General features: G+C 35.7%; 1 protein-coding gene across 1 annotated transcript in view; it reads right to left on the bottom strand.

The window, feature by feature from the left end:
* LOC118204141 (zinc finger protein basonuclin-2-like) overlaps positions 1-10,109 on the bottom strand; it is a 577,484-nt gene extending 567,375 nt beyond the window's left edge. Inside the window, exon 1 of the mRNA XM_085816213.1 lies at positions 9,987-10,109. Coding sequence (XP_085672339.1) covers positions 9,987-10,023 — 37 coding nt within the window. The 5' untranslated portion in view covers positions 10,024-10,109. The remainder of the gene's footprint in view (positions 1-9,986) is intronic.
* Between the last annotated feature and the right edge of the window lie 2,316 nt (positions 10,110-12,425).

Here is a 12,425-nt window from a genome sequence, read left to right as displayed (position 1 = left end):
AGCCTCAGAACGTTGAAATTTTGTATATAGGACTACTATAACATGTAGATGTGCACCTCGTATTTTGGTTTCAATCGGCCGCGCCAAACGTATATAAATATATTTATAAATATATCCACTCTGTTACCCGGCTCAGTTATCTCGGTTTCTTTACGCTTATATGTTTGTAAATTGTACATTTTTTGCTTTAAAAATGATTGAATTATGTTGTTTTTATCTTCCGGTTAAAGTTTTTATGCCTTTCGTAATTCTGGAAGCAATATTTGTACAATTATCAACAATTTAAAAGCTGTTTAAGTGCGGTTAAGTTTTAAATAACACGGCGGACGTATTTGTTTACATTTGAAACAGCAGAATTCTAGATTTGTTGCCAATCTAGAGAGACTAAGCTTCGCAACACAAAAATAACGCCTTTATTTATTATAGCGAAATAAATCATGCTTAATCCTTTCTGGAATTTTTTCGAGGAAATAAGTGTTTAAGATTTACTTCGGAATTTCAATGCAGATGTTTTGAGTTTTTATGTATTTTTGCCATATCGCGAAGTGAGAACTGAATTAATTGAATGAGAAATACTCAATCGTCTGTGAAAAACTGTTTCTTTTTCGTTTTTTTGCTTAATTTCTTTTATACATCGTTCTAGCTTTGTTATAGTATTTGAATAGAACATGTGGCAACGATTAGATAATTCTTTAAATGATATAAATTTTGTGCATTCTGAGTTATAATATGAACGAAACATAATACTGTTAAGTAAACCTAGCGCCAGAGTGTCGCTATGGTAAACAAAGAAAATTTTAACGAATGCATTTATTCTATTGTGTTTTATGCGCTGTCGGCGAAGTAGGTTTAATTCAATCTAATAAGTTAAATGAAATGCAAGAAAAAATGCGTATAATTTAATATTCTGTACAAGGAAGTCATGTGGTGTACACATCAGATTTTGTTTTTAGCAGCAAAGCATTAATGGCAGTAATCCTCATTCAGCTAAATACGAAGACGGAAACGGTAACAATAGCTCTCTTGCACACTTTATTGCATTTGATTTCGATTTCTTCACAAAGACATGCCATCGCTTCTGTCACATTAAGTAAAGTTTTAATTTATTCGTCATTTTGTTTTTCTGCGAGTTGTTCATGATATGAGTGAAATCAGTCAATTCTTTCCAAGCGACAACCGATTCGTATATATTTTTTTCAATTGCCGAACCAGGAAACGAAAACATTTTTGACACATCATGTTAATACGCATGACGTCATGATTTAAATTTAATGTAATATAACAACTTTTCCTCAATATCAATAAAAGAATTAACGTGGCGATAAGGGTATCGTCTCATTACCCTAAGTTGAAACAAACATGTTGCCAACAGCAGCTATTTATTTAAAATGCTGACATTAAGAAAAGAATTTCGACATATACTGACGTCACATGCAGTCGAGTCCTTTCTTTTACGTCAGACGACTTTATATAATAATAATGCATCTAAAGTTTTGAAACGCTATTTTTATTTTATATTTTGTAAAACTTATAACTTTTTTATCAACAAAAAATCTGAAAGCAAGCAGTGGAAACATTTTTCGAAATAAAGCAGATTTTTATCTGCAGCGCGCAACGCTGCTGCCACTCAGAAAAATGTGTTTGAAAATGAGCGTTTTTAAAGTTTTTAATTAATATCGCGGCTGATTAAAGTCGTACAAAGATGAGAATGGTCTAAAAGACTTTCCATGAATTTTTGGAATCGAGAATAGTATATTTAATGTTTGGCAATGGTAGTTTTATTTAATAATTTGTATTTTTTTAAAGAAATTCTACGATTTGAAAGCGATCAGTGGCAACACTTCTCGAAATAAAGCATATTTTTATTTGCAGCCTGCGAGACTGTTGCCATTCGGAAAAATGAGGGCTAAAATGAGCGTTTTCAAGAGTTTCTAATTAATATTTCGGGTAATTAAAGTTGTACGAAGATAACAATGATCGAAATGGTTTTCCACGAATTTTTGCAATCCGGGATACCTCTCTCAAAATTCAACTCCCCGGCGTTCCGGAGGGAATAATGCCACAAACAAATAAATAGACACATGTGCATAGATTTTAACAGTATAGATATTCGCATTATAAAACCAATTTTCTGAACTAAAATGGGATATCCAGGTATGATTATAGTACTGGTGACTTTTGGAATTCGGAAAAATGAGGGCTAAAATGAGCGTTTTCAAGAGTTTCTAATTAATATTTCGGGTAATTAAAGTTGTACGAAGATAACAATGATCGAAATGGTTTTCCACGAATTTTTGCAATCCGGGATACCTCTCTCAAAATTCAACTCCCCGGCGCTCCGCAGGAAATAATGCCACAAACAAATAAATAGACACATGTGCATAGATTTTAACAGTATAGATATTCGCATTATAAAACCAATTTTCTGAACTAAAATGGGATATCCAGGTATGATTATAGTACTGGTGACTTTTGGAAGAAAGAACAGATCTGCACATTTTCCCTTATTCCAAATTTCTCCTTACCTCCAGAAAGTTGTTTTGTAGAAGTAGTCACAGAAATTGTTTTTAATTCATTTTTACTATGTTACAGAATTTTTCACTCAGTTGATTTCGAGTTGGTAAATAAATGCAGAAATAGAAATCCTTTTAGTATTCTTTCAGAAGTGGGCCTCGCAGCTTCCAGTTTACGACGATCAATGTATCTTCATCGTCCATCGGGTAAGATTTTAATTGGTCCTCTATGCCCTCATTTCAGAATCCGCGCACAGGCATTCTGATCGGCGTTACAACGAGGCACATCGAAAATCCCCAAGGCGATTACCCCCGAAAATGGCGAATAATAAAGCTGCCATGCACGCTAAATTGGAACTAAGTGCAGAAAACGATGGAAAGAAAAAAAGATATCAAACGGTAAAAACGTGGCCCTAAATTGTCCAGGAAAGCAGAAGAAATCCCAGGAAAACAGCAGCCACGCGCAAGAGCATCGCGCGTGACTTTTGGGCCGGGGCGCGACCCGTTGGAGCGACGATTGCGCTGCCTCAGGGCGCTGCACTCAGGGATGGATGGAAGACAGAAAGAGAGGGGAGTGAGAGATGGAGCGGAAAGATGATCAGCATCCTCATCGCTCTCCACATCACTTTCTCTGCATCGCTTTCTCCCTCTCTCTCGCTCTCTCCAAGTCGACGTCGCGATGGAGATCGGTGAGGTGAACAATGGTATAAGTCACCGGATTAGGAAGAATTGTTGCAAAGCGAGGGGGTCTCACCTCAAAACTCGGAATCAGAAAACTATTTATTTCAACGTTTTGCTCTTCAGTTTTTAGTGTAATTGGATTGGATAGTTAGTTAGTTTCGTTATTTAAGTTGTAAGGATCTTAAGTTTTACTAACGTTTATTTTTATTTTAAATCTTTACTATCACTTCTTATTTTCTACTTCCGGCCAGAATTAAAAGCTTTAACTTATTTATGCAAAATTTGTCTGGCGAACGCCAAGTATTAAGTTGTGGCTTTTTGCCAAGCGAGAGAGAGGAAGGAGTTAGTCGAAGCAGGCCGCTTACCTTAGCAGTTTTACTCGGTTGCTGGTTGCCTTCCAGGCCAGAGGTTTAATCCTCATGATAATTTTAAACGTATTGTAGTGTTAACAGTTCTCTGTACTACATACGGCTTCCTGTTAATATCCGGCCAATCTTCCACGTAGGCCCTTGTTGATTATGCCAAAGTTTAGTTAAATATTTTTATATTCTTACGTTCAGACCACAAGTAGTTGGTCTCTGTATTCCGAAGTACGGAAATTATTGTAAAGAGTGAAAAATAAAGGGTTTCGTATACCCTTCCTGTGTATCTTGTCTACTTCCCACATTTATTGAACATAGCTTTAGCTCCCTGTTCCGAGTCAGGTTCTGGAATGTTCCCCAAGCAAGTAAGGAGAAACACAGAACCTGATAAAGTCACTTCATTTATTCTGCAAATTTAAATTTATCATAAAACGATGTACACTGAAAAAAAAAAAAAAAAAGAAAAAAAAAAAAAATAGGGGAACCGAAAAGTAATGTCGTTTCTGCGCATGTCGACAACAACATGCTAAAGGCAGAAGTGGAGGCAAATCCATACCAAACACTCTTAACCAACCTTGGTCGACCATCCGAGAACATTTCAAGCAGAATGGAAAAATAAGCAAAGCAGGTGTTTGAGTCCCCCATAATCTGTCTGAAGAGAACAAAGCCAACCGATCCATCCCATGCAACGTATTGCTTCAACCGCATCACACAGAACCGTTTTTTGATCGTTTGATTACTGGAGACGAAAAATGGGTCCTATATGATAATCCAAAACGCAAAAGGCAGTTTTAATAGGAGTTGCAAAGGGTTTCCATCCCCCAAAAGCGCTTCTGTGTGTTTGTTAAGAGTATTCGCGGAATTGTTCATTTTGAATTGCTGAAACCAGGACAAATTGTTAATTCATATCTTTATTGTGAACAATTGTATCGAGTGAACCAATCTTTAATCGAAAAATATCCGGCGATTGTCAATAGAAAGGCATCATTCTGCAACACGACAATGCAAGGCCGCATTGTGCAAGACGGACATTGGAAAAAATGAATGGATTGGGATGGGAGGTGCTGCATCACGCACCATACTCGCCCGATAGCGTACACTCGGATTTCCATTTATTCCAATCTCTACAACATTTGCTTAGTGCCAAAAAATTTGAAAGTTTGAATGATGTCCAAAATGCCATCTTGAGATATTTAACTCAAAAACTACATTAATTGATTTATATCGGTTCAGGAATTGAAAATCTGCACACTAGATGGCAAAAGGGTGTTGATAATGAGGGTGATTACATTATTGATTAAAAATAAAAACGTGTTTAAAATTTATTCGTGTAAATTTAATGTAAGAAAGCGACATTACTTTCCGGTCTCTCTATTAAGTCCAAAGGGGCATTTTTTGAACGTATAGTGTCTTAGCTTTATTTATTAAATATCATCTTCTTCGCACTTAAAACATAAAATTCAGTTCAAGAGCAATATCGCAAAATGATTTTAAACTGAGCATATCTTTAGAATACACAGTCTCAAGCGCTAGAGATATTTTTTTTTTTTTTTCCTGTACAACATTGCCATTGCTCGCTTTGAAATCGTCGAGTTTGTTAATAAAAATTTCGCTAAAGTTTTACAATATATGAAATGGATAATAAAACAAATTCCAAAATTCAAATTAGGGCTACCAGATGTCCATCTTAGGTGAAAGATTACGTTATTCAAAATTGGATGGCTCAAGGTTCCGTTGTTTTATAATAGTGCGAGAAATATGCATACATTTATGCAAATTCTTCCTTATTTAATTTCTTTAAATAAACATAGGGCTCTAATATTTGGTGGCAACAATTTGAAAAGTGAAACAACGCAGAAAGTGAATCGATGCAAAATGCCAAAACGAAATTAATAGTCCTTCTTTGCAAATTGTCCCTCTGGACTAAAAGCAAAATGGGTTCTATATCTCCCGTTCTACTGTGCTGATTGACGAAATTCAACTTGCGTTTTTCATGTCAGGGGATTTTTACTACATGTGCCTTGGGTTGCCTGGAGGCTAGTTATAGCGAAGTTTCGTTTGTGTTCACATACATCGTTTGATGAACTATGATGTTGAACTCTTACTGATCTACCTCGATATGTTTTAATCCCTTTCTCCTTGTTTTTGGATTTCACTCAATTGCTCTTGAACTGAATTTTACGGTTTAAGTGCGAAGAACATAATATTTGATAAACAAAGGTAGGACACAAAATGTTATAAAACGCCCCTTTGGACGTAATTTAAAACCTGAAACCTTTCTTTCTTTCTTTCTTTCTTTTTTTTTTTTTTTTTTCTTTTTTTTTCTTTTTATTGTTACCTTTTTTCTATTCTTCTGACACCAGTTGTTGCGTTATTTTCTTCGTTCGTGTTCGTACGGGGTACGTAGATTTGGAGTGAATAACGACGACACTTGATGAAGTATCGAAACACACTTTATTTACCAATATTCTCAGGGCAGCTCAAAAATCCCTTTTACAGTCGTCGAACTGTTATAAACACGCTGACACGTTCAGCGACACAGCCTTCACACTGTCAGGCAATAACGGCGGAGACAGCTTCACTGCAAAGCACCAGAGTACAACTTCCGACTCTGTTCGGTCGTTCTCGGAACTCCACGTACTCTCGAGACTCTCCACGCGATGCACTCGACGATACACAAGAGTATAGCTCTCGACTCTGCACAGTCTAAAGACAAAACTCGACGATGCACTAAAAGACTCTCTCGATGCACTCGACGACCAACTCGAGACACTCGCTCAATGACTGACTATCAGCTCGCTAGACGAGGCACACACACTCACTCGATGAGAGACGCATACTAACTTACTGCGGACCGGCAGGGTTTATATAGCTTTCGGCCTGTGTTCGAGAATATTCTGGGCTAAACCGGTAAGAATTTGTTCCAGAAAGTTCTCCAACCGTCCAATGGACGATTTCTCGCCAAATATGGCAACCCTTGCCTACCCTTGCCCTTTTATGGCAACCCTAAAGCTGCTTTGCGGCGAAGCCATCTTACCGCGTCGTTATTTCGTAACAATATATATATATATATATATATCATGGAAGAAAGGTTTCCACGATGTAATATTTAAAAAACATCGCTTCACTTAAAATAATTTTGAATCTTCGGCTAGCACCTGAAACGCCTTAATTTTTACGTGAGTGTTCTAACCATTCGATAAGCTCATTTACAGAAATGCGGAGAATTAGTGCGAATTTTGACTTAATGGAGTATTGAAGCGGAGTATTTCCCTTTCCTTAACGGATTAAAAGCTGCTTAAAGAAATATGTTTAAATGATTTTACTCGTCATCTCTCAGCTTTGTAACTAATTTACATAAATCGCTAAAGCCCTTGATTTATAAAAAGAACTAGCTCCGATATAATATTGGTTTGTTCGGAAAGTAATTTCGTTTTTTCCCAACAGAGGATTTTACTTTATTTTCTCATAGCCAACTTCACACTTGAGCCTCATAGTCTTGGCATATTTTTACAACTGATATAAGCAAGGCTTGTTTGTGAAAAAGTTCGATAGATCCTACGCAGAAGGTTTTGGTGGGTGCCCTTTCAAAGGTTACAGCCGAAAACATCGCGGACGAAAACAACGCAAGGCGAAAACGTCGTGCTGCAAAACATCGTGGGAGAAAACATCGCAGGTCTAAAACATCGTGGTACAAAATATCGTCGTCGAAAATAAAGCGGTTCAAAAACTTCGTAGTTTGAAAACATCGTCGTCGAAAATATCGTGGTAAAAAATAAAGTATCTACAAATCATCGCATGACGATAACATCGCAGACATGCTCTTTTTTTCAGGCTTTTTTTAGATTATACTTTTCATGAAAAATTACCAATAAAAACTTTAAAAGAATAATTTATTAATGACATGAGTTAGTTAACTATGTCGGTTTAAAATTCTGTTAAGTGCTGTAAGTTGCATTAAGTTTCTATGCTTAAGTTTCTTTCTTACTTTATCAGCAAAAATGTATAGTTAATAAAAAATATGAAAGTAAATATTATCCTTCTTTCCATCTTGCGCTCAATCATTATAGGAATATCCATTTACAATTGCTAATAAAGCCTGAAAAAATCATGTCTGCGATGTTATCGTCATGCGATGGTTTTAGATACTTTATTTTTTACCACGACATTTTCGACGACGATGTTTTTAAACTGCGAAGTTTTTGAACCGCTTTATATTCGACGACGATATTTTGTACCACGACGTTTTAGGACTGCGATGTTTTCTCTTTGCGATGTTTTCTCCGACGATGTTTTGTAGCACGATGTTTTCGCCTTGCATTGTTTTTCGTCTGCGATGTTTTTGCCGCGATGTTATCGGCAGACAACGTTTCAAACAGGAAAAGTGAAAAGCAGCATTTTCTACACATTTAAATTTTTTACTAACGAAATGGTAAAAATGCTGTTCAAGCAATAAAAGAATTATTCGATATATATGAAGAAGATGTATTGGTAGAATGTCAATCCCAAAACTGGTTTGGAAAATTTCGATCCGGCAATTTTGATCTTCAAGGCGGAAAGCTGAAGAACACGAGGAACCCATATAAGGTGTTTCTCCCGCCTTCTTAGCATGCCTTCGTGGTGTAGTGGTCAGCACGCTCGACTCGTGGTTCGAGTCCGAGCATTTCGAGGGCATTGCTCATTTTTTTTTTTTTTTTTTTTTTTTTTTTTGTATTACTGCTTCGAAATAACCTAACGTCTCTCACCCATATGTTCAACTTTGGGATTACACCTATTACTGTTTCAAATGACCACGAACTGTCGAATTCGATGATTCGAATCTGTCAGGGAGTTTTTATTCGCCGGTTTGCATCACTAAATGCCTTTATTGCGTCTTCTCCAGCTTCAATTGGCCTTCCAGAACGTGGTGCGAGTCTCCAAGGTCAAATTGCCGGATCGAAATTTTGCAAACCAGCTTTTGGCACTGGCTTTCTATCAATACATTTTCTCCATATATATCGGAACATTTTTCTTCTTGCTTGAATAGCATTTTAACCTTTTCTATAGTGAAAAAGTAAAATATGTCGAAAATGCAGCTTTTCTCTTTCTATATTTGAAATGGCACTAGCGAAAAACCTGCTGCGTAGAATTAATCGAACGTTTTCACAAGCCAGCCTTGCTAGATCAGGTGTCAAAATATAAAATGATCATGGGACTTAAGTGTGAAGTTGGCTGCGAAAAACAATGCAATTAAGCCCTATGTTAGGGAAAAAAAAAAAAAACACATTCCGAACAACTCACTTCCTTAGGACAGGGTTTCTTAAGTTTTTTTTGGTATAGGGACCCCCTAATATTTACTTACGAAAATTTTGTGGGACCCCCCATAAGCATTGGGTAAATCCGACACACGCGTGAGTGAAACTATCAGTTTCTTCACTTGTACTGTAATATACTATTGCAGTTTTAGGTCATTAACTTTAATTTCTAATTTTAAGACACAGAACAATGTGAAAATTTTAAATAGCTAACGGACGAAATGACAGCGTCACGTGCAAGGCAAGTAAAATGAGCATTTATATTATAAAAAGAATGCATCGAAACGTTTTCGTTTTTTCTTTGTCTGTATTGTCTTATCTTTATCTATTTTCGAATACATTATGTAAAAATATTTGGTAATTATAAAATTATTAATAAGTTAAAAAATATCTAAATTGTTAAATTTTTGGCGACCCCCTGCTGCAGGTCCCTCGACTCCAATAGGGGTCGCGACTCACAGTTTCAGAAACTTTGCTTTAGTATAACGTGTAGAAACAGAATGCTTGAAAAAGTAAAGTTGCTTTATAATGTAACATTAAGGCCCTGGCTATTACAGTAGCTGTTCAGCACATCATTAATTGTCAAAAACGTACTGCAACTCTTCTTATAGATAGCTTATCAATTCTATATGCAATAGAAAATCTAAAATGACTTCGAGTAAGAGAACAGTTTAATTTAAAATATTTCTCGTTCATAAACACCTTCTACCTTAATAATGTTATGCGAATTATAAAATGAACTTCCACATTCTTTATGAAACTGTCCTCACTTTCCAGTTATTCAAAGTCAAACGTCTATACGGACATAAACAGCAATCCGAAAATCTTTAAGTTTAAAATCAATTGCGATAAAATATAAATAAAGGTAAAATGCAAGTTTACAGAAACTGTTACAGTAATTAAAATTATTTTGCAGCATTATTATCAGTTATCAACATGTGGAAATTTTGCTGCTTTAAAAGTATTAAATTAATACTCGATTTTCAGTCCAAACATATTTTACAACTGATTTTGAAATTGTTTCTGTTGACTGAATTATTTATGCTTTAAGTTTTGCAATGTTTACCACTGACGATATTTACACTTGTCTTCTACAAGACGGCTGTTGATACACATGTATAAAAAAAGAAGAATACCTGGAAAATGAGACGATCTTGAATCTGGGATGCCCATCTGGTTTGATCTTTTGGCTGGAGTTTTGGTTCAAATATCTCATACATTTCTGTCTCAGTGGAGATTTGCTTTACCTTCGTCATGCTGAAATAAATTTAAATATAAATCAGAAATTTGAGAGCCCACATGACCAAGTCGATGTCTAAGAAATTTAGGTTTGGTAAAAGTGACAGACATGGTTAGGCACGGTTAGTCATCACGCTGTACCATGAACCTATTAAATAAATATAAATTAAAAAAATATTACTGCAATTTTTAGCCCAAAAGGGCGTTAGCCCGAATGGACTAGTCTCGAAACGGGATTTTGTGTCGTCCAATATAAGCAGCCAATCACTTTTCAAATTGTTGCCATCAAATATTGTAGCCATGTATTATATTTAAACAAATTCTAGAGACATAAGGTATTTGTTTGGAAGCAGGAAAGATGAAAAATGAGCAATGCCTTCGCCGGGAATCGAACCACGGACCTCTAGAATACGCAGCCAGTGTGCAGACCACTACACCACGAAGGCACGCTAGGAAAGCGGGAGAAATACCTTATAAAATGAGATAATTAGTTACGCATATATGTATGTATCCTCGCACTGTCTAAAAACGATGATACCTAAGACCATCTAATTTTGAATAATGTAGTCTTCCACCCGAACCTGTGCACTTGGAAGACTCAATTTTATATTTTTAAAGCTTTAATGAATTTTCGATTAACCCTTTCCGGCCCACTACCTTTTAAATTTGGAGTTTTAATTAAAAAAAAGAGTAGGCAGTTTAATTAGGCCTAGACGAGTGCACAAGTAAAATTTTGTGAAGATAGCACTTACCGTTTTAATTATGTGGCTGTGCCCAAATGGGGCACACTGATTGAATAGAGCTTAGAAAAGTGTACTGAAACGAGCATTGTTGCCAATGAACTGACCTATGAGATGCAGAGAAACAAAGAATACAGACTCTCAGTTGTCCTAGATGATCGGTGAGCCCGGTCTGGGCACACCTACGGTCCGCCGTTTGATTTTAGGCAAGATTTCAAGGTAAAAATTTAAAACTAATATAGAATAAGGAGATTAGCATACAGCCAAAAAAAATTACATCGAAATTTCATTCCAAACAATTCCTTTTATACCCCAAAAAATCTGGAAGATTTCTTTGAAAAATGTGCGTCTTAAAAAAACTAAACATGGCTAAAATATATGGACTGGTTTGTGTTGAGCTGCCATCTACTATAAATAAAGAAGTTTCAGAATAACCTATAAATCCTTTTTCATTCAATTTTTCTGTGCGTGCAGAAGGAAAATTTTAGGTGTGTCCAGACCGGACACACTGTTTCGCAAAGGATTAAAAAACTCTACGATTTGAAAGCGACAAGTGACAACACTGTACGGAATAAAATATTTTTATCTCCAGAGAGCAAATTTGCCTATCGGAAATTCTAAAGATATGCTGTTTTTAAATATTTTATGATTTTGCTTTTGACCTGAATTCTATGTGAGGGAAGTGCGAAGAATGTGATATCTAATTAATAAATTTAACACTCTAAACGTTAACAATTAAAAGACAATAAAAGAGTCATAGAAGTTATCTTAATAAAAACTGAAGATTGATATTATGAAGAGGAAGCACTTAAAAATGTACTAAAAAAAAAGGTCTGAAAGCTCTCAGATTTTATATGACTCCTAAAGGAGCGTTTTTTTAAAGTTTTGTGTACTAAACCTTACTTACTAAATGCCATGTTCTTGGCCATAAAACTCAATTCAATAGCAAGATCAAAAATATTTAAAAAGAGCATATCTTTAGAATTTCTGATACACAGTCTTGCGCGCTCGAGATAATTTTTTCCCCCGAGCAGTTTTGCCATTGCTCGCTTTGAAATCGTTCAGTTTGTTAATCAAATACTCGATAAAATTTTACAAAATATAAAATAGATAATAAAACAAATTCCGAATTCGGGGTTCAGATCTTATAGCTTCAATGCAAAGATTTTAATTATCGGAAATTTACAAAGATAGCTGTTGACGATATGTGACCGTGGAATATTCTGTGAACAGATTGGGTTCTTCTAACTAAATGAGACCCTCGAATAGTGTACTTTGCTATAAGTGTGGTTATTGTCACTGTACGGGAACAACGTTACTTACAGACTTCATGAAGGTGTAGCGTAGTACTCAGTACTAATTTAACTTTTGATCTATTTCTCTTTGAGGGGTTAACATCTCAAGTAAAGTGAAGTCTTACCTAACTTCACTTTACTAAATAGATTGCCACTGTGTAAGTGAACTCAACTATGTATTCACTTACGTAGTATTCTACTATTCAAGTGAATGTTACATTCTATTCCTTTCACTACATACAATTTTTGCTTTGCAAAAAGAACGAAGTATGAACTCACTATGTATTGACTTACGTAGTAT

This window comes from Stegodyphus dumicola, chromosome 4 (assembly GCF_044657685.1).
Source record: "Stegodyphus dumicola isolate Sdum_Otavi_A_Nest chromosome 4, ASM4465768v1".
Lineage (NCBI taxonomy): Eukaryota > Metazoa > Arthropoda > Arachnida > Araneae > Eresidae > Stegodyphus > Stegodyphus dumicola.
This window is presented reverse-complemented; position numbering and strand designations above follow the sequence as displayed.